General features: G+C 49.6%; 1 protein-coding gene and 1 long non-coding RNA gene across 5 annotated transcripts in view; both read right to left on the bottom strand.

Annotated features, from left to right (window-relative positions):
* Positions 1-6,290, bottom strand: part of Epb41l4b (erythrocyte membrane protein band 4.1 like 4B) — a 144,707-nt gene extending 138,417 nt beyond the window's left edge. For all 4 annotated transcript variants that reach the window (XM_050164953.1, XM_050164961.1, XM_050164936.1 and 1 more), the window contains exon 1: positions 5,985-6,290. In XM_050164953.1, coding sequence (XP_050020910.1) covers positions 5,985-6,290 — 306 coding nt within the window. The remainder of the gene's footprint in view (positions 1-5,984) is intronic.
* A 6,342-nt stretch (positions 6,291-12,632) lies between these two features.
* LOC126514556 (uncharacterized) lies at positions 12,633-22,471 on the bottom strand. The gene is made up of 3 exons (XR_007595605.1): positions 22,177-22,471; positions 21,764-21,850; positions 12,633-14,788 (listed from the first exon to the last, which is right to left on the bottom strand). It is a non-coding gene; the product is annotated as an uncharacterized lncRNA (long non-coding RNA).
* Positions 22,472-22,956: the final 485 nt, after the last annotated feature.

Raw genomic sequence — 22,956 nt, 5'->3', positions numbered from 1 at the left:
CTGTGCTCAGGGGTCCTAGGATTATCTTTCAGAATGTTCACAAAGGCTGGCTGTCCTTATCCCTGAGTTTTACAGGAGAGAGTGGGGGCTTAGCTGGCAGGTTAAGAAACAACAACAACAACAACAACAAAACAGTTTAGGAGAGAAAGGGGCTGTTTTGATTAGCAATTCCAGGTTATAGGAACTTGAAGAAACTAGTCCCATGCACAGTCAAGAGCAGAGAGGATGAATCCAAGTACGCTTACTGCTTAAGCTGCTTTCTCTACTCTTACACAGTTCAGCACCCAAAGCCAGGGAATGATGCTGTCCGCATGTAGGCTGGTCTTCCTGCATCAAATTAACATCACACACACACACACACACACACACACACACACACACACGCCCAGTTAGGCCCCCAGGTCAACCCGATCAGGACAAACCCTCACTGAGAGCTCCTCCCAGGTTGTTCTGCATTGTGTGGTTAACAATTAAAACTAACCATCGTCCTCTCCCAGCTAATCCCTGAGGCAAGGAACAGGAGACTGTATCTCTAAAACCTTTAACCTGCCAACAGCAGGAAGAGGAGGAGGTAGGGAGAGCTTGCTTCTGACCCAGGCAGTACGCTCAAAGGACCAACCACACTGCTGCACGTTCCTGGGATGTGACAAGAGGAGACCCATGGCTGCACTGGGAGATCAGGGTCATAGACCCTTTCCAATTGGCCCATTTAAGCTCAACATCCAAAGTACACATTCCCATATAAATACAAAGATTAAAAGGATGGAGACACAGCACCCAGTGACCAGTGGTTCCAACCTCTCATGAAATCTGAGACTCTATTTTAACATCTCTGGCTTCTCCCTATTTTCGAATCCTTCTGCTATAAATGTAAGATGAAAGGGGATGTGGGACCTCACGCCAGCCTGAGGCAAGACGCCGACGAATCAGCAGGTGACCCTGACAGTGAAAGCTGTCCAGGAGACTGGAGGACAGAGAGCACAGACCCCTCTGGAAGAGGGTTTTTCTCTGGGTAGAGCAGAGTAGCAGACAGGGACATTTGGAGCCAGCCAGTCAAAAAGGTCCAGGAGTGGGAAGAAAACATCTTAGAGGAGGATCTCTGTGGTCCCCAGGGTAGAAATTTTCTAAGTTTCCAAAGAAGAATGTCAGGGGAAAGCTCACCCCTACGGCCTTCTGCCATTTCCAAAGCAAGGCCAGAATTCAGTGAGTTTAAGCAAATGGAAGTACTTACAGCAAGTTGATGTTTGCTCATGACCCTGGAGGGTCATGTGACTGGTCCTAGAAGAGACCAGGGGAGCCCCCACTCACCAGCCACACCCCTTCCCTTCCTCCCCTTGACCAGCATGGCACCAGCTTCTAGGATCTCTACTCTCTATCACATCCTACCAGGGAAACGTGCCTGCCACTCACATCTCTCACTCCCAGCTCAGCCCACCTTTTATAATAAAATCCTTCTTTACATAAGAAACAACACAAACTCATGACCCACGTGGACAGATACCCCAGGCTCCACAGAGTCCTACCAAATGTGTGGTTGTGAGCTGCCAGGTAGATGCTAGGAATCAAACCTGGGCCCTCTGCTGAAGCGTCTCAAGCTCCAAGAGCTAAGAAAATTTTATTGGAGAGAGAGAGAAAGGAATAAGAATCAGGTGCACACGCATGCACCCCACCCCCTGCTCCCTTCAGATGAACTGAGAACAGTTAACACATGCTTAAAGTCCCAGCACCAAGGAAGGGTGAGAGGCAGGAGAGTCACTGGAAGTTGAAAACTGGGCAACAGAGTGAAAACATCTTTAATTTTAAAAAAAGAAAAAAAGGGCTGGATAAAGTTAGAGAGTCATTCTGCTAGATTGCACACAGAATGAGAAAATCCGCCTTACTTCCGATTGTCAGAAAAACATCTCACCCTTTCTGCATGGGTGAGAGAAAGGGGCACTAATGCCAGCATCCTACCACCTCTCTTGCTCTATGCTTTTCCGGAGCAGCCCATTCCAGCTGTCGGGGAGTGACTAATGGGTGGTCCTGATGCCCTCTGAATCCAGTTGCCCATAAATCCATTGGATGGGGATGCACCTTCCAATCCAAGATAAGGTGTATGATCACTATGCTGTATCACGTTGGTTCTACCAGGCCCCCTAAGAGCCTGTGCAGGGGCCTCTTTTCTCTTCCAGAGTAAAGCTTTAAAAAAAAACAAATCCCTCATATAGCATTCAGCTTCCAATTCCGCTCAACAAAAGCCGAGCAATGGGAAGCCTGCCTGGTACAGCTCGCTTTTATTTTTCTGAAGTCCCTATTACCGTTTTTAAAAAGACTTCTCCACATTCCAGAGAAAAAGATGAGAAGTTTATAAAAATTATAACTTTCTATCAATCCTCCAAGTGTCTTGCTGTTTACCGAAGCATTGCAATTTGTTTTTAATCATTTCATCTTCCCATTAAAAAAAAAAAAAAAAAACAGGGAAATAAACACTCAGCTGAAGTTGCCCAAGGTGGCACAGTCAAGCCGGAAGGTAATGCTGAAATTCTCCACGTTTACACAGTACCCTAATGAGTCAATGCCAAGTTCCCGATACAGGGAGAGCAAGTGTGCCAAATGCTACTACACTGGCCAACCAGCCTTCCCCCTGCAAGGCATGGCGGGAGCGCTAACTGGCAAGCCAGTGTCCCAACAGCTTTGCACACAGGGCTGCTGAAAGATCGTGCGTGCATGTGCGCACACACACACACACACACAGAGGCAACAGAGGCGGGGCTGAGCAGAAATGGCCTGAGCACGAGCCATGCCAGGGGTTTAGTCAACAAAGAGCTAATAGGAGTCAACAGCGGGTGCCGCTGCCAAGCACACCAACCAGAGGGATCTGCAGCCACACTGGTAGTAGGAAAGTGCCTGGCTCCCTCAGACCAGACCATACCTGAAGGCTGCACATGGCTGAACTAACAGGAGGGAGGTGCCCTCCACGGCAGGGCCAGGTTTCTGAAAAGACATGACTCAGGGTGGCACTCTGAGTGTCACCTGGCAGGTGGGCTTGAACGCCAAGCCCACTGTGGACTGCATGTTACAGGTGGGGGGTTAAAGACCACCTTCTCCATGTTTTAGCCACAACTGGGAAAGCACTGACTATCTACATGAAGGGTTCAAAACTTCCAGGAAGGCTAGCAGATGCAACCAACCAGACCACCCAACTCCAAGTCTGTTGGAGGGGGACTCACTAGGAAAATGACAGTGGCGACTTCCTTTACTAATTATGCCAGCTTGACCGTGGCTTTGCCAAGTGACAGAGGATTTAAGATGCTATCATTTCAACATCAAAAACTTCAGGAAGTCCTTGGACCCCCACAGCCCACACATTCCACTTCCCACTAGGGAGTGTCTCCCTTTATTAGCATCACCCAGAACACAAAACCATCTTTCCAAAGGTGTCTCCCAAGAGCCTCCAGGCCATGCCTCACTGACCTTTGTGCTCATAGCGAGTAGCTTAGCACACTCCAGACACCCCATAAAGGATGAGTAACTGCGCCGAGGTGCCACAGCCTGGTCATACTGAGGGTGTTACTGTGTTTGAGGCCATTTTAGAACACACTCTCCTGTCCTGAGAGGGGCTAATAAAAAAGGGTTACGACAACACATTGCCACTTTTGTACGCTGGGCAAAGGAATTCTTGAAGCTAGGGCCGCCCGAGGGTTTTAATTACAAAGGAGTCATAGACTGGCCAGGTCCCCGGGTCTATATGGAAGTGATCCAATACAGAAGGAAGCTTAGGGGTATCAGGTCAAAGGTAAATGCTGTCAGGCAAGGTCAGAGCCCAGGGAGTAGTAAGAATCCAGAAACAGCCGAGCAGGCACAGGTGGGGTCAAATGCCTAGAAGGAGACCTAAAAAGGGAATCCAGTAAGGTGGGTCTAAGGAACGGCACAAACACTACAAAATCAGAGGGAAGTCGGCTCAGCCTCCTAACTGGGAGAATTAATTACAGGAACTAACACTGAGCTCTGGGAAGACTGGTGGAGGAGCCTGAATGATGCAATTCTAGTATCTAATAAATCTTTAAATCAATGAGCCATGTTTACTGGTAATTTTTCTTCATCTCCCCTCCCTGAGAGCTCACACGACAGAGCCAGCATTTGCTTTTTGTTTGTCTGTGGACACGGTGCGCAGTTTTATGTCTGGATGTATAAATAACTCGGAGCTCAGTAAATCGCACGTCTTTTAAAAGGGCATCAAAAATATCTGCCATCAAAAGGAAACCTGAGATGGAGGGATTTTTTCTGCACATATACATATATATAAATATAAACCTTTTAGGATGCCTGCCTGTGTTCCCATCCCCCCATGGCCCCGACAACTGCAGTAAGCCAGCATTCCAACCTGTTCGTTTGTGGACCTGTTTGGATCTCTTTAGCACACAGGCACTTTACTCCATTTGCAGTGTTTCAACTCAGAAACACCACTTAAGCCTGTCGCACAAACCTGACAGTAGCAATACATTTTATAAGCTAGCTATCCCTGGGGAAGAGACAAGAACCCCCGCCCCGGCAAGGAGCACCACCGACAAAGTTCCCAAGGAGAGCATTCCTTTGCCAGATGCAAACTGCGCCACATCCTCTCCCTATCCAAGCTGCCCACTCACCTCGCCTCTGCTCCCCATCTCGGGCTGCCTCATCAGAGCTGGGAGCCTGGGAAGCAGGGACATGAATGCTTTTTAAAAGGCAACAGCTCTGGGCTGGGGAATGTTGGCACCTTTTCTATGAAAAGGCCCCGCAAGGGTATTTTTATGACAAAATGCTCTCCCATGGAGCACAAAAACCACAAAATTAAACTACCATAAATTGAAACTGTCTCCAAATCAAACCCACACGGAAGAAGCATTAGAGCCCAGGTCAGGTAGGCTGATTTTTCTCATCTGAAACCCTTACAGGTTAAGAGTTCTCTAAGTCCAAAAAAATTCCTGCCACCCAGGAAGGCCTAAACGTTCCTCCGGACAATCTGTAACTCATCTAAGGCTCAATTACTGCGGTGTCTTCAGTCATACCCAAAGATTCCCGAAGGCACCGTCTGCCGCAGCGCCGAGTGCACAGTGGGCGCCCCGTTAGTGCGTCGGTTTGATTGGATCTGACTGGCCCCGACTGGCCCCTTCGGCCAGAAACGTTCTTGGTGGCCGGACTCCCTGCTGGAGATACTGGCGCTGGCCTAGCTTGCCACTGGAACTGGGCCCTGGTGCAACCACCTGTGGGTGTGTGGCCGGGACACAGGTCCCTGCGCTGCCACCCCGGGATGCCCAGCGCGTCCCATGCACATTGCCCAGTGTGGGAGCGAGTCGGGAGGCCAGTCCAGAGGGGGCTGGGGCCAACTCCCAGAACCCTAAGGCCTTTGCCCGTTCAAAGTTGACCTGGCTTGACAGTTGACTCCCAAGTCGCCCCACCCCCTGCGAGGTTGTGAGCCAGGGGGCTCTTTAAGATAGGAATGGAGGACATCCATAAGGGATCGGCCAGGGCCGAGAGGTAAAACTGTTCCCTGGCCCTCTTTTCAAACTTGGGGCCCCTGCTGGGCAGCAGGTAAGGGTTTCTTCTCCAATGTCTCATCAAGGCCTGACACCAAAATCGAGATATCCCAGGGAAGCCCTGCAACGCTTAAAAAAATTCTACTTAAGCCAGCATCGGAAGGCCAATATTGGCAGGGAACGCCGGCCACCTGCGCCAAAGGAGGGGACGCGGGACATGGGGACAGCGTGCAATGGGGTAAGAGTAAGGCCCAAAAACCTAGGTGGGCGCCAAAGAAAACGCAACCCTGTGGTGCAAGGTGCCAAAGACTGGGCCCCGCAGCGTATGCGGGCTTGGTGGTCCGGGAGGGTTCAGGCTGGAGAGGACTGGCAGAAGATGGGGGAGGGGTCCCCGAAGAGCGGCCCGGGAAGCTTCCCTGAGGAAAACACTGGGGAAGGGGGCTCTGCCCCAAGGGGCGCAGGCTACCATGGCCCCGCCGCGTCACTCACCGGCAGGTCCACGCTCACTTCGGTTCCGTCGAGCAGGAAGACGCGGCAGTAGAGGGTGGCCTTGGCCGCTCCAGAGGCGGAGATGTGCACAGCCGCGCCGCCCGTGAGCAGGGGCCCGCCGCCGGCCGGGAACACGCTGCCCCCGGGCGCGGCGGGCAGCACCGAGGAGCTGGCAGCGGCGGCCGGGCCCCCTCGCGGCCCCCCGTCGCGCTCGTCCGCCAGCCCGGCGGCCCCGCGCCCCGCCGCGCCCCGCGCGTAGCGCTGCATGGAGCGGCGGCCAAAGGTCCGGCGCAGGAACCGCAGCATCCTGGCCGGGGGCGCCCCCTGCCTCCGCCCCCTGCGCTGTCGCCGCGCCGCCGCCCGGGAGCGCCCGGCGCCGCCGTCAGTGCCCGCCGCGCCGCACCTCCTCCCGCGGGCTGCGGCCCGGGGCTCGCTCCCGCCCCAGCCGAGGCGGAGGCCGCGCTCCGGCCGCCCGCGGGGCGCGTCGGCCCAGCCAGCGCCCGGCGCGAGTAGCCGCGCGGGAGAGAGCGCGCACGATCGGCTCTGGGGACCGTCCCGCTGCTGTCGCCGCTGCGCGCTTGAAGGGGCGGGCGGTCGGTGCCGGCTACTGCGTAGCCGCTGTCCCCGCCGAAGAGCGCTGCAGGGGGACCTGGCTGCGGGCTGCTCCCGCGCCGCCCGCCGGCCGAGGGCCAGCCGGAGCAGAGCGCCTGCGTGCTCCCGGCGCGCTCGCTCCCAATCGCGCCGCGCCCGGCCGGAGGAGGCCCCCGCCGAGCGCCCGCTCCCGGGGCGCCTTTTCCTGCGCCCGCAGCCCCCGCCTCCCACCTGGGAGGGCTGCACCTCCAGCCGCCGCCGCCGCCGGCACTGCAGCACGCCCTCCTCCCCCGGGGCTGCGCCGGGCCTGTGCTGCCCCCTGCCGGCCCGAGTGCCCCCTGCTGCTGTAGGTGCGCTCACGTGCGTACACGTAGGTGAGCACACACGTGTTTCCGGGCGCACAGGACCCCCTGAAAAGTCCGAGAGTTTCCCCCTCCTTGGTCGGATGAAGAAAACAAGGCTGTCTCCTTTCTGGGAAAACTTGTTCCTGCAGCAAAGAACAACACGTCTCTTTGTGAAAGAGAAACCAAAACACAACTACACTCAGTTTCCCCTTCTGCAGATGTGGAGTAGGCGACCTGTTCCCTGCTACTTAATTAGATTCTATCAGTTTAAAAATCTCAGCTTTAACATTGCAAGCCAATGGACTCGTTCCAAATCAGAAAATTGAAGCCTGAGAGGAGGGGAAGTACTTTTCCGTACTCCTTAGGAGACACCCTGCTTCAAGGACCTCTCTCGTGCCCAGAATTGAGGCACGGGCCTGCATAAACAGTTGCTACTGAGAAGGTTGGTCAAGGTTGGACGGACTTCTGGGAAGCGCAGTAGAACCGGGGCCATGAGAATGAATTGCGCAGGACGCATGGAGGATACTGGAGACAGCGAATTGCTGACGAGGGTTGCCCACGGGTTCAGGGCTTGCCCATGGACAGACAAGTGCGTTGTCCCCTGCTGCTGAATGAGGAAAGTGGGAAATGAAGCTGAAAGGAGGCCAGGCCTTGGGAGAATAACGCTCCCGTTTATCAGGTCCTAATTTTGTGCCAGACACGACTCTAAGCCCTTCCCATATGTCTTCATTTAGCCTACTTGCATACAGGTTATTATCCCGGTTACACAAAGGAGGAAACTGAGGTGTAGGGAGCTGGAGGGACTGTCGTACAGTGACTCCTCGGCTTGGCTCCAGAGCTACTGGTGGAACATGGAACATGATTGGCGAACAAATGCCAGTTTTCAGAGAGTAGAGGAAGCAGGGGCCTCAGCAAAACAGAGAAGACAGGGGCTGAATGTAGGAGTAATTTCAAAACACATTTCTTGAAAACCAGGCATTATCTTGGGTGATTTCATCATTTGCATCTTTATTAACCCTCATTCCCGCTTTCCCAGATCGTTCTCTATCTTCCTATGTACTTGCATGGATTTTGGAGCTTACGTATGTAATATGCTTGCCCAGGGTCTGAGCACTGCCTGGCATTCATTTCTGTGATATTATGGGGACCACCCATGTGACGGTATACTCTGAGAGGCGCCTACAATGAGCCATTAGACACCCACTCTGCTCTCACCTCCATGACAGATTTAACAAATACTATTCACAAGGTGGCATAGCCCCAGAGAGCAGACTGGTTTCTGAGGCTATCTCCAGGAACACTGCAGTAGAAGGAGAAATAGCCAGTAAAAAGATGCCCACCTTGGCATTTTACATTTGTATTGTGGGGTTTCCCTGTATGTGGCAAAGAGGAGCTTTAATGGTTGAGTTAAAAAGGCTAAGGAGGGGGGATTAACTCACTATTGTAACCAGTGGACTCAAAAGGAACTGTGTTAGGAGAGGCAGGAGGGTCAGAGTGAGAGAAGGAACTGTGGCAAGGCAACAACTGTCCAAATAAGGGTCCCGAAATTGAGGGATACAGGCACCGTCTAGAACAGTGTTTCTCAACCTGTGGGTCACGACCCCTTTGTATTCAATATTTATATTACAACTCACGGCAGTTATAAAGTAGCAATGAAAATCATTTTAGGGTCAGGGTTACCACAACATAAGGAACCTATTAAAGGGTCACAGCATTAGGAAGGTTGAGAAGCGCTGCTCTAGAAGATTTTAAAAAGAAGTGTATTAACACCCTAGAGTCTAGAAGGAAAGCAATGTGGATTTCAGCCTATAAGATCCATCTCGAGCTCTGGAATGGTGAAACAACACTTTGATGTTGGTTTGAGTCACTGGATCTGAATATGTCTTCATGTTAGTCAAGTAGGAAGCAAGGCAGGTGTGCCCCATCATGTCAGTCTGGAGCATCGCAGCATCACGAGCATCGTCTGGGTGTGGCTTTCAGAGGCCCTCTCCTGGTGGACTCAGGGCTCCATGAAGACAAGACTTTTTCTCATTCATCTGTGTATCCCCACCCAGCACCTAGCTAGTAAGTAGCAAGCACTTATCAGATACTTGTGGAATGGCCCCAGCATCCCACTTCCTCCTCCCGGTGGTTATGGAGGGTATACTATGTTATTTCCTGAGAGAGGAGGAAAAGGAAAGTGAAGAGAGCCTAGATGCCCCCACTTGCGACTCCGTGCAGCTCTAATGGCTACTGACAGCGTCACCCTGAATTACATGGGGATTCCTGTATGTCAAGCCCTGCCCGCTAATGGCTCTCATCCCATTTTAGCTTCGGCGTGGTGGAGAAATAGCTGTCCAGACATTACTTTAACAACGGCTCTTGTCACTAACGTTTCAGCCTCAGTGTTTCAACATTTAATGAGCAAACTCGTATTTCACAGTTACAGGACTGTGTGTTCTAACAGCTGCCCTTTCTCTCTTGCTGCCTTCAGACCCTACAGCGCCTAGCTGTTCTGTCTAAAATCTATAACCAGTCCCTCAAAGATTTTAATAGTCTTTGATTCGACCACTCCTCCCTCGTTATGAGTACTATGACTCAGCTAGAGCTGCTTTGCATACGAATGCGCCATCCTTTTTTATCTATTTGCCCGTATGTATTTGTGTGTGCATGCGTGTATGCATGCAGAAGCCAGAGGCTGATGTTGGGTTTTTCCTTCATCACTCGCTACCTACTTTTTGAGATGGGCTGTCCGGTTGAATCTGAAGCTCGCTGACTGAGATAGACTGGGTAGCCGGTAAGTCCCAGGAATCCTGTCTTCTCCACTTCCCTAGCACTGGGATTGCGGGCGGTGCTGTCCCGCATGGCTTTTCTGTATGTGTTCTAGGGATTAAAGTCAGTTCCTCATGCTTGTGTGGCAAGCACTTCACCAACTGAGCCATTTCCTCCACTCCCCAACGCATCCCTCCCTTAATGACATTTTCGTCCTTAAACTACTCTTCAGAACCTCGTTGCTATGACTCTGGATGCCTGTGTCCTTTCAAAATTCATGAGGCGGGGCCTTTGGGAGGTGGTTGTGTCGTGGGGACTCTGCTTCCTTGAGGAAAACTGGTGTCTTTGTAAGAGACACTTACAAAGCGTCTTGCCCTTTGGGCCATGGGAGGACACAGCAAGGTGTCACCTATATTACAGACCAGAGGCCCTCACCAAACACCTTACCTGCTGGTACCTTCATTTTGAATTTCCCAGTTTCCTGGCACTATGGAAAATAAATTTGTATTGCTTGTGGTGTTCTTTGGTTGAAGCACGCTGAATGAACTAAGACACCAATATTTCTCATGCATGTCTATCTAGAACCACCTCAGGGATGCTCAGGACATTCTACACTGACTTCCAGGTCTTCTCCTGGGCTATAAGCAGTAGCTTCACCTTAGCTGTATATGAGCATCCAGGGTAGGATCCGTAGCACCTCCGCCTTCCATCTCCACCTTAGAGCTCATGTGTTAACGGGCCATCGTTGACGAGCTCCCTTCCACGGGCGTTTCCCGTCTCTACTCGGGAGGTCTGGGCTGTCAACATCTCTTGACATTTCCTGTAGACCTCCCTGCCTCCTGAGTAATCATAGCATTAATTAAATAACCCTTAGCCTTGTTTCTAAGGGATTTCTAGAAATGTATCATTTGACCCAATCCTTTGTTTCCTGTATTGCGGCTCAATGAAATTGTATCCGAATCCCACTGGGCTCCTTTCCCTCCACCAAAAGAAGACTGCACTTGAATGTGTGTTTCTACTTCCTCCTTTGTAATTTTATTCTTTCCATAACACTCCTTGAGGTTATTATGTAATACAGTCTTTCTGCAAATGTTTCGTCCATATCCACTTTCATGGGTTTGTGGATGTGCACGTGTGTGCACAGGCTAGAGATCACATGTCATTCCTGAGACAATGTCCACTTGAAACACTGTCTCGCTGTCCTGCAACTTACTGACTGGGCTAGGATGGCTGGCCAATGAGGCCGAGGGATCCACCTCCCCGTACTGGAGTTAAAAGAACTCACTACCATGGCTGGCTTTTAAATTTTCCTTAGAGTAGGTCTGGAACTCAAACTCAGGTCCTTGTCCTTGCAGGACAAGCAAGCATTTCACCAACTGAGCTCTCTTCTCAGCTCCACACAGCAACTTACAGCAGAGTGGACAGCTATGGTTTCTACCAAGCTAATGTCCATTTTCCTTTCTTGAGTTACCATGCAGAACCATTCTGTCCTGACCTAATGGCTTAAAGGTCTCGAGCAGTGCTTCTCAACCTTCTTAACGCTGTGACCCTTTAATACAGTTCTTCATGTCGTGGTGACCCCAAACCATAAAATTATTCTGTTGCTACTTCATAACTGTAACTTTGAACTGTTATGAATCATAATGTAAATATCTGATATGCATGATATTGGATATGTGACCTTGGGGGGGGAGGGGTCCCGATCCACAGGTTGAGAACCACTGGTTCAGAAGACTGACTCCATCTTCTGCCTCAGGTGTGGGACATGTGAGCAGGCCTGGCCAATCACGCGGATGCATGCCCTCTCTCCTGCCAGAGTCCCTTCACTAGCCCAGGAATGGGCAGACCAGTGAAGGCTAGCTCTGGAACTCAGGCAGCACTTTCTTTCCATTGCTAGAGCATCCGTTGGCTGTGCACTGCTTCCCATAGGTCCGCCTTGACATCAGATGGAGAAAACCTGAGGATGGTACCGAGACACAGAGGGGCAGAATCAAGGGACACAGGAAACACACATTGCTGATGACAATTTGTCACCATGGCCTACATCCGGCCATGCCTGACGCTTGACACACCTCCTGAAATACAGTTGGAAGAAAAGGAAGACGATGGTAGGATAAGATATAAATAAATGTACAAATATATAAGTCACATGACCCGGCGTGATGTGATCAGGGCAGAGTCAAGATTGGGATGGTTTCCCAAGTGCTGGGTTTTCTCTTTGCTCCTCTGTTCTCTTTCTTGAGCATGGGACATAAATACTATTTCAAATGTATTCAGTTTGTTCATCGTTTGAAGGACTTGTCTCCAGGCAAATAATTAGCAACTCCCATCACTAAATCGTGAAGAACTAGGTGAATAGTTAGAGGTAACCTAAGATTTTAATCCAGAGGTGGCAAAATGACTTGGATGTCTGCAAGATTCCCAAGTCTATGTCTTCAGCCAATCTTTTTCTTCTGCTCCACATCGTATTTGGGATCTGCCTCAACATCTAAGCTCTAGATCTCCACTACAAACACCTATTCCCTATCCCTGGGTCTAGACATAAGAGATCGCATCTAGAAGGAAATGGTGCCTCTTTGCCTGCTGGCAGCCTGAGCATGGATTTCCTAACCAAGAAGCCCTTTCTTCCTTGAAGGCTATGCATACTGCTTTGGGAATACACCCATGGCTCTGCTAGGATGATTGCTCTAGGCAAACCCAAGGCACACAGAGAGTGAGAGAGGGCATTTCTTATAGTGCCCGTTCACCCTGCTGCTTCCCGGCCTCCCTCTCCAATATGCCCAATAGGCTCACTTCTACTAGACATCTCTCGTAAGCTCTCCTGTCCCTTACTGATGTGTGACTTTTGCTGGGAACACATGAGCAAATGTCTTTTACCCTAGAAAAGATACTGATGACAGAGTAAAGAAAATGATTCCACCCAAGTCTAGCTTGGTAGACCAATGAGTTTATTGGGGTTGCTTACATGGTATTCAAAGGCAGCTGCATCACCAAAACGCCACCTCAGCACAGGCAACAACTCATGAAAGCTGTGTCCCTGGAGCTCCACCCCAACCCCAGCCTCCAGAAACTGTTTTATGCTCATAACTTTCTGAACACAAAAACTTATGAAGTTGCTTTAGCTTTCTGGGTCTTTTTTTTTTAACTTTTGGTTTTTTGAGACAGGGTTTCTCTACGTAACAGTCCTGGCCGTCCTGGAACTCACTCTGTAGACAAGACTGGCCTTGAGCTTACAGAGATTCACCTGCCTCTGCCTCCTGAGTGCTGGGATTATTTATAGACATGCATCACCACTACCTGACTGAGCTTTCTGAATCTTATGAGGTGCCCTTCCCCCTCCAGGAGGGAATAGTTTAGTCTAGAAAGAATAACTACACATTTACTCTTTCTTGGAATACTTTTTGCCTTTGCTTCTTTTCCAACCATTGGACTAAAATCAATGTTGTAAAGTAGAACTCTCTGCAGTAGTAGATCTTGTGTGTGTGTGCGTGTGCATGTATGTATACATACGTGTGTGTGTGCATGCATGTGTGTGCGTGTGTGCGTGCATGTGTGTGGTATATGCACGGGAGAGCACATGTTGTGTAGAAGCCAGAGGTATGTCAGGCATCCTTCTCACTCCATCTTATTTCCTTGAGACAGGGTTTCTCATTGACCCTAAAGCTTAGGGTTTTTCAGCCGAATCGACTGACCAGCCAGCCCTGAAGCTCTAGCTACCTCCTGCCCCACCCCATCCCCAAAGGTGGAGTTATAGCTGTGTGCCCTGCCAAGCCCTGGCTTTTTTTGTGGGTGCCTAAGACCTATACTCACATTCTCATGCTTGTGAAGAAAGTACTCCAAACTACAGAGTCAACTCCTTAGCCCAGCTAAGGGGCTATTTGTTTAGTATGTGTATGGGTGTCTGTAGGGGTGTGCACACGCACATGCCCTCGTCAGCATATAGGCCACAGCATGTATGTGGACCTCAGCACACAACTTTAGGGGAAACTGATTCTCTCCTGCCTTGGAGTTTCCAGGGTCTGAACTCAGGTCATCAAGATGGGTGGCAAGCTCCCTTTCCCATGGAACCATCTTGCCAGCTCCTACGAGCCACTGTTAAATGACCATTGAGCACTGGGAAGTTGTTAATATGACCAAGGCCCTTAATTTATCTCCTTTAAACTTAAACAGTCACAAGTAACTTGGTCATCATAAGGGTCAAGGCAGGCTTGCCCAGCATCTCACCCTATCGCCTTTAGATGAAATAATCCCCCTTGCCTTTGATCTGCTCCAGTTGGAAGGGTCTAGATCCAGGGAGGTATCCCTTTTACTGGATCCCTGGTGACTGACATTAGACTTCAGATGCCTGGTCGAGTCATAAGACAAAAAAAAAAAAATGTGCTATCAAATCACTCAGCCATGGTGGTTCAGGACTCTAACCTCAGCTATGTGGGGCACTGGGTCAAGTCCAGCCTGGGTAACTTAGACTTTGCTTCAAGAGAAAAAAAAAAAGACTAGGAAGACAGCTAAGTACTAGATTACTTACGGGATGCAGCCAAGTAATAGAGTACATATCTCAGGTATGCACAACCCTGAGCTTAACACCCAGTACTGGAAAAAAATAACTTTTATTTATTTATTTCTTAACCACATACCTAGCTGCTGTCAACTTAGTCCAAAACAAGGTGACCCTTCTTCTCCTGGGAGGCCCTCAGCATCTCGGCTGCTGCTGCTGCTGCTGCTGCTGAGGGAGGCTTTGGAGTTGCTGTCACGGTCAGAGCTCCCAGTGGAAGTAGCGTTCCATCTCCAGGAGCCCGAGCTGACGTGACACAGCCAGTGAGTAGGAGTCAGAGACACAAAAGCCACCTTCCCTGTCTGACTCCAGTGTAGACTCCAGGTGCTGAGAGAAAGGAACTGGAGGAAGAGGGGGAGATGAGTCGAGCCAGATGCATTCATTCCGTGGAAGCACTGATGAGCACCTGGTCGACGAAGAGCCCTGGCAGTAGGCCTGCTGGGCACCCTGTGCTTGACCTTCTGCTGCATGGTGTGACTCAAGCTACACTAGAGGTTGGAGGTGTGTACGGTAGAGCCAGACCATGCAAGCGTCTCCGCATCAAAGGGAGGCAGGCAGTGAAGGATCTGGGGAAAAAAAAAAAAAAAGAACAGGAACTTCCTGCTGGCTCTGGTTAGACGATTCTCTCCTCCATAAAATGGGCAAAATAATCCCACCAATTTGATTATGCTTCTTTATGACGTCATGATGTGGCCAACCAGATAACACAAGGCCCAAAATAAGTGCCCCGTGACCTGCAAAGCTTTATAAAGATGTCAGGCCGGGAGAAGTGGGTACACAGAACCTAGGTGGGGCTCAGAGTCTGGACACAGGTTTGGGCATGGTTTTCCTTGCAATATTTACAAGGCTGATACATTTTAGAAGGTATTAAAGTGAAAGAGATGTTTGTCTAAAAAGCAAACATGGCACTGGGCCTTCAGGGACAGAATGGTGTTTCCTGAGGCTGGAGGGAAGACAGGCTAGAGGAGGTGGGCGGGGCTGGACACTGACACCTGCTTATCAGAATTGTCCTGTTTTTTCCATTCCCAAGGGACTAACAGAAAGGATAACACCTCTGTCTTCCTGCAGAGAGTTATGGCCTAGTAAGGGCTGTCACAGATACTTACTGCTAGACTTAATTACTCTTCCCCTCCCATCCCCCATCCCAGCAGGGAGATGTCTCCTGAGGGAACAAGGGCTCAGAACAGTGGGATGTCCCGGGTCACACTGCTACCCAGCAGCAGCAGGCTGGCTGGGGAGTCTCTCAGTCCCACAGCCATGTGTCTGGCCTCCTTCCCACCCTGTGGCCTCTCTAAACTGAAACCAGGCTCTTTCAGGGGCCACACCCAGCTCCTCCAGCACTGACTCATTGGGAGGAGATAGAGGCTGGTTCTTTGCTCCCCACAGCTAGTTTCTGGCCTAGAAGGCACCCCTCTCTCTTCACCTCCTGTCCTGAAAACATTGCCCCTCATCTCTCCAGTCTTGTGTTCCCTTTGTCTGAGCTCTTAGAAATAAAGGCAGGCTTTCTGATGAGACTCGGTGGGAGCCACAGCAGCTTTGCCCGTTGCTCCCTGCTCTACCCTTGGGACTCCCAAGGGACAAAGCCGCTGTGGCCACAGCCACCAGATATGCCATGCTGTTTGTGTCTCTGACCTCTCCTTTGCTTTGGGCTGTTTCTTCCTCCAGGCAGTAGCTGCTCCAGGAGCAGAGGCGAGTGTACTCAGGTGTGGGTGTGAGGAACAGAGGGCCACATTCTTGAGTGCCATTTTTCCTTTACGCTTAGTGACCCAGCTCACAGGTAAACTGGCCTCACCCGGGTGCTGGCATGCGACCCATCAGATTAACGTTCTCTGTTCTGAAGCAGAGCTGAGAGGTGGGCAGGAGTCCTCGCTGCTGTGGGGAGCTGGGCATAGTCTTTCTGTCAACAGTTGAAATAAAGCAAGGAACATCTATCTCCCCTCTCCCCCATTCTCCGGTCTCTATATACCCATCTCTAGCGCTTTCAACACCTCTGCTTGATCTCTTGGACCACTGGACCCCCTCCGCCCTGTCTTCTCTCCCTTCTAACTTATCCATCGCCCACCATCGCTTCCTTTCCCCAAGGGAAATGGATCAAACTATTCTCCCACTTAAAATCTTTCAATGGGGCTGGTACAAGGATCACAGGTAAAGATGGCAGAGTTGTACTAGTCTGGAAGGGGGACCTGGCTGTCCGTTGTCTATGGACTTAGCTCTGCCACTCACCCCATCCTGAATGCTAAATTGTCGCTCTTTAGTCACACTAAAATGCCTTCCCAGCATCACATGTAAATCCGGGCCCTCTCAAATACGGCTGCTCTTCTTTAGGGTAAATTCTTGTTCACCTCTGGGGTCCCAGGTAAGGCCTTTTCTGGGTCAGGACGTGATATTGTTAGTACTATGTACACCTGCACCCCCTCTGTGCGTAGAGTAGGCTGTCATTCTGTGCTAAGAGGTAACAGTGTTTAGCAGTCACAGAGGATGACTACTACAGAGAAGGAAGTAGGAGACACACACACACACACACACACACACACACACCCCATGGCGAGGGATGGGCTGCGAGGGGCCAAGGAGGCAGGTATAAGATAGCTCCATGTTCTCCTCCTCAGTAGCTGCCTACACTGTCTCTACTTAGACCAAGAGGACTTTGGTAATTAGTTTTTTGTTTTTGTTTTTTGTTTTTGTCAACATGACACAAGCTAGGATCCTCTGGGAAGAGGGAACCTCAATTGAGAAGACACGTCCATTAGATTGTCTTATAAGCAAGTCTGTGGGCACTCTCTTGATTCATAACTGATGTGGGAGGGCCCAAACCTCGGGTGGAGCCACTCCTGGGCAGGTGGTCCTGTATAAGAAAGCAAGCAATACTGGCCGTGGTGGCACATACCTTTGATCCCAGCACTCTGGAGGCAGAGGCAGGTGGATCTCTATGAGTTCCAGGACAGCCTGGTCTACAGATTAAGTTCCAGGACAGCCAGGTCTATGTAGAAAGACCCTCTCTCAAAAATCAGAAAGAGAGAAAGAAAGAAAGAAAGAAAGAAAGAAAGAAAGAAAGAAAGAAAGAAAGAAAGAAAGAAATCTGCTTTAGTTCCTGTCTCCAGATTCCTGCCTCAAGTTCCTGCCTTGACTTTAGTTCATGGTGGGCTGTAAGGTATAAGAGAAAATAAGCCCTTTTCTCTCCAGGTTGCTTTTGGTCGTGGTGTTTATCACGGCAGTAGAAACCAAAGCAGCACCAGGGCTTTGAAGGGGACGCTCCTCTTATTTATGTCTTTGTTCCCTGCTGTACACAGGTCTGGTGGAGGGAATGCCTTCAGAATGGACAGGCTGGAACCTGCCGGGAAGGCAGTATCAGTGTGTCTAGCCAAGAGGGGAGAGAATCATGCTCAGCCTGTGAGTGGTAGGGTGCTGTGTTCCAGAAATTTCAGGTGTTGGCTGCCTAACTCTGTCTGCTCCTTGGCCTTTCATGGCCCCCTCTAGAGACCATCAGTATCGAGGGGGGATTATAAAGTCTCAACACTTATCCCTGGTAGAGCTCTCTCCCAAGTCCCTTACACACACACACACATACACACACTCACACACAGAGAACTGTGCCCAATGTCAGGCAGTGAGGGTGGGCATTAGGGTCTAGGCCAAAAGTATTAGTGGCAGGCAACATACGAATCTTGACTGTGCCACTCACTGGCTGTGTGATGACCTTGGGCACAGAATATGAGCCCTTGCGACTTAGTTTCTCTTCTGGAACAGAAATATGATAATAATATTGGCCTCACAGGTCTCCTGTGGGTAGGTAACGATGCGAAGCATGTAAGCTATGCTTGGTAAGTACCCAATAAACGGCAATTGTTATTGTTAGTGTTAGTGGTTGCGTTATTATCGATAATTTTATATCCATTAAAAACATAGGAACCTTCTGGTTGGAACCTGACTGGCCTGGCAGCGGGCCCAGGGGAGGAAGGGCACACACATAGGCAGGATAGCACAAAGGTCAGTGGCTCAGGACCTGGGGTCAGGGGTGTATGGTCAGATAACCACATGCATTGGGGCTGAGAGAAAAGAACTGAGAAAGGGAAGAAGTGAGAGAAGGCGGAGAAGCTGAAAGAAAGAGAGAGAAAGAAGAGGGTGGGTGCTGGTTGTAGGCTGTGTCTAAGTGAACCAGCTCCAAGGAACAGAAGCCTGCAAACCGGTCTGGGCAGTCCCAAGCTAGGCTGCTTGGGCTGGCATCCAGAGGGAGTAGGCCTGGCCCAGCACAGAGCCCTTGGGTGCTGCCTGAGGCCTCTTCTACCTGGGAGGTGCTGTCGGGGGGGTCCCACCCCACCCTTCTGGCTCTGGGAAGGAGACAATGGCTGCTTCGCTGACAACTGCAGCCGGCACTCTACCTCAGAGTGACCTCGCCTCATGTCCCTCAGAGCCACGGTTGAAACCCCTTTCCAGCAAGGGTGCCAGGATCACTTGACAGGAAAGAGACAGTGACTTCGACAAACTGTGCCGGGAACACTGTCATGTCCTTATCTGATACCATGTGCAGACCCGACTCAGTGGTTGACGCGTAAACACTACACCTTAGGAGAAAAGCATCAGCAGAAGATGCTCCTGACGTCGGGCTCGGAGTGGGTTTTTTTTTTTGGCAAGGACACCAGAAAAAGAAAGTACACACTTTAAAATGATAAACTTTTGCACAGCAAATGACAAGGGACAGCCTGAGGAGGAGGAGGAGAAATATTCGCAAAGGCACGCTTCATAAGAAATTAGCACCTAGAACCTTTCTATGTATGTGGAGAATATGTATAGGGGTTGGAGAGAAGGCTCAGCAGTTAAGAACATCTGATTGCTTATAGATGACCAGAGTTTGAGTCTCGGCACCCACACTGCAGCTCAGGACTGTCATTAACTCTGTCCTAGGGGAGCTGATGCCCTCTTCCGGCCCCCAAGGAAGAACACACATGAAGGCAAATCACCCACACACGCTTTAAAAAAAAAAAAAGGAGTGTATATATAAAGAACACCTAAAATTCAAAACAGTATAGCATTCATTACATATAACCTTCCCGGCCTTGTCCTTCTTCGGTTGTACTTAGTACCTAGTAAAACACAGCTACCATGTAAGTAGTTACTATACTGGACTGTCCAGTGAATAATAACAAAACAAAATGTCCAGACATGTTAAGTAAGACATAAGTTTTTTTTTCCCTGAAAATAAAAAGCAACTTTTGGGGTACTGAGGTAGAACCCGGGCCTTATTTATACTAAATATGCCCTCTGTCACGGAGCTACACCATCTCTGATTTTTTTTTATTCCAAACCAGTTAAACCTTCAGATCTGAAACCTGTGACTACAAGGGCCAACTGTGACTCTTTCCAAACATTTCGTTCATATGTATTTTAAGAAAATAGCATTCTATAACTCAAACAAAAACGTGTGCTGTGAACATTTTAAACACACATTTGAAAATATAAGAAAACACAACTGTAGACTAAAGGGTAGTCTATAATATATACATAGTCTCTACCTTATAAACAGCTTTATTATTTTATGTATGTAGATGTTTTGGCTGCATGCGTGTCTGTGTACTGAGTGATACAGTGCCCTCAGAGGCCAGAAGAGGCTTTGGGAATGGGATTACAGATAACTGTGAGCTGCCATGTGGGTCCTCTGGAAGAACAGCCGGTAATCTTAACCACTGAGCTGTTTCTCCAGTCCATATTTTATAACTTTGAGCCAATGAACAACAGACTATGTGGACTGACGTTTCTGCCCTTGGATACTTATGTTCTGATGGTGGTGGGGGTTAAAAAAAAAAGACAAATAAGAGTAAGGTGTGTGTGTTAACTAAATAAAAATAAGGTTGTTTCTGACATGCCATATGGTAGCTTTGATTGCTTTTTCAGTATTAGAGATTGAGCAGAGGGTCTTGAACATGGTCGGCAAAGCCCACCATTAAGCTATAGCCAAGCCCTCTTTTAGCTTTTTGTTTTCAATCCAACTCTCATTAAGTTATCCCGACTGGCCTTGAGATACTCCTGTTTCCATTTCTGGAGTAGCTGATATGAAAGGCTTGCACCAGGCCTGGCTTTTCGTTTTGTTTTGTTATTGAGACAGGGTGTTGCTATCTAGCCCAGGCTGGCCTGGAACTCGTCCGTGCTCCTGCCTCTGTCTCCGGAATGCTGGTATTATGTGTGTAATGTGCTATGTGCTATGACACGAAGCCTGACTCCTTTTCTTCTTCTTCCTTTTAAATCAGTACTGGGAACCAAAGCCATGGCCTGATGTATTCCAGGCAAATGTTTTTTCCACGGAGCCATCTCCCCACCCTCCAAATGGTACTCCCAGTGCCGATAATCCTGAGATGAAACCGACATCCCCCAGTTAATCAATTATCCTACAGTTATACAGCCCAATAGAAGGCACCGTGCAGTAATAAACAGAAAGATAGTTACATCTTAGGTTTAGTGATCCCTATGCTAGCAATCAACCTAAGAAAATATTGAACAGAAAGCTGACTCTGGAGCACCAGGTACCACCCATCAATTAACACAGCACGGGCTCCGTCAGAGGAGAAATCTTCAAGTGGGAGGTATGAGGTGAGGCCTAAGTGTCCTGTCCAAAGCGATCAAGCATATATTAAATTAAACTGGGTAGATAGATGTTTGAATTACTTGAGATATCAAAAAAAAAAAAAAACGAAATCCCAGGCTCTACCCATTTTATATAAAATCAGCCTCTGGCTGTGTCTTAGTTGGGATTTCTATCACTGTAAAGAAACACCATGAGCCGGACGGTGGTGGCACACGCCTTTAATCCCAGCACTCGGGAGGCAGAGGCAGGAGAGAGTTCGAGGCCAGCCTGGTCTACAAGAGCTAGTTCCAGGACAGGAACCAAAAAAAACTACGGAGAAACCCTGTCTCGAAAAATCAAAAAGAAAGAAAGAAAGAAAGAAAGAAAGAAAGAAAGAAAGAAAGAAAGAAAGAAAGAAAGAAAGAAAGAAAGAAAGACCATGACCATTAACTACCTGGGGGGAAAAGGTTCATTTCAGGTTACAACCTCTCAGGTCACCCTACATCACTGAGAGGAGTCGGGGCAGGAACTCAAGGCAAGAACCTTGGAGGCAGGAGCAGAAGCTGGGGCCTTTGGAAGAGTGCTGCTTACTGCTTGCTTTCGGTGATTTGCTCAGTTTGCTTTCTTATACAGCACAGGACGCCTGCCCAGGCTGGCATCAATCAAGAAAAGGCTCGACACAGCTGCCTGCAGGCCAGCCCTAGGGAAGCATCTTCTGGATCAAGAATCCTTCCTCCCAGATGCCCCTGCCTTGTGTCAAATTGACATTAAAAACTAGCCCGCACAGATCCGGAGCTCCCTAAATTGTGATATTTGCCCCCCTTCCTTGTCCCCAACTGTTATCTTGTGTCCTGTTCTCCCTGCTTAAGGTCTAGAGAGAATGACTGTGACAGAAATGGGAGACATTATTTTGTGCCAAGTCATATGTCACTGGTCTGCTGATGAGATTGGCTGATCAGGGGTCAGTGCTCAGCGATAATCTTACCAGCTGGGCAGTGGTCCAGGAGACAGTTCCCGTTGCTTTCCTGCCTCTCTTCTCCCTTGGGCCTGTGTTCGGAAAAGTCAGGCTGGGCTGCAAAGACAATCATGAAAATCTCTTGTGAATCGCTGGGGAGGGGAGAGATTATGACGCCCGATTTTTAGTTGCTAAGAAATCCAACCCAAAGTTTAGCATGAACGGCGGTAGAAAACTCTCAGCAAGTAAAGCTGGCTTCCTGGGCCAACAGAGGAATAAATATTCTGTGGCCAACAGCCACTGAGGCAATTAGCAAACATAACCTCCAGGGGCCTGGACTTCGGCCCTCCCACAAATCTCAGCAATACTACCTCCTCTCCCGTCAGCTTTTTATGTAGCACTTTCCCAAATTATTTTAGCAAATTAGCAGTTTGGAATCTCACACTCCACTTCAGCGAGCCATGCCAACCTCGCCCTGCTCAGAGGCAGTCTTTTGGACGCGGACCGTGCAATGTGTCTTCCTGCCGAAGTCTGGCCAAATAGTCTGGTTAACTGAGGAGAGGCCTCTGCGGATGGAGCTGCCCCGGGGCACAGAGAAGCCACAATGACTGGAGGTACAAGAAAAAGGAGGCGCTAAGAAGAAACGAGGCTGCCGTTTAACCCTTCCAAAGCATCACAGAGCAAGCAGAGGTCCTTAGGTGTGACTGTGACTTTCACTCACCACCAGATGACTGGCACTTACGGGGGGGGGGGGGGGGGGGAGCGCTTGGTGGGATGGGCCTGTCACTCGTCCTGGCTGGCCTGGAACTCACAAAACTGGCTTCATCTTGTAGCAACCCTCTTGTTTCTGCCTCCCGAGTGCTGGAATTACAGCTAATGCAACCTCCACAACTGTTATTTATGTAATTGAAATAAACCATTAAAAAAAAAAAACAAAAGCAAAACAGAGGCCACGCCATGGTAACTAATTTATTTATTTTGCTTACTTACTTATTTCTATTTTATGTGCGTTGGTGTTGTGCCTGCATGGATGTCTGTGCAACACTTGCATGTCTGGCACCCTTAGACGCCAGGAGAAGGTGTCACATTCCCGGGAACTTGAGTTACAGACAGTTGTGAGCCACCATGCTCCTGTTGGTAATCAGGCCTGAGGCCTCTGGAAGAACTCTTAACCCCGAGCCATCTCTCCAGACTCAGTGCCGTCTCTTGAACAAAACTGTCGA

This window comes from Alexandromys fortis, unplaced genomic scaffold, assembly GCF_014885135.2.
Source record: "Alexandromys fortis isolate MF-2015 unplaced genomic scaffold, M_Fortis_MF-2015_v1.1 scaffold_18, whole genome shotgun sequence".
Taxonomy (NCBI): Eukaryota; Metazoa; Chordata; class Mammalia; order Rodentia; family Cricetidae; genus Alexandromys; species Alexandromys fortis.
This window is presented reverse-complemented; position numbering and strand designations above follow the sequence as displayed.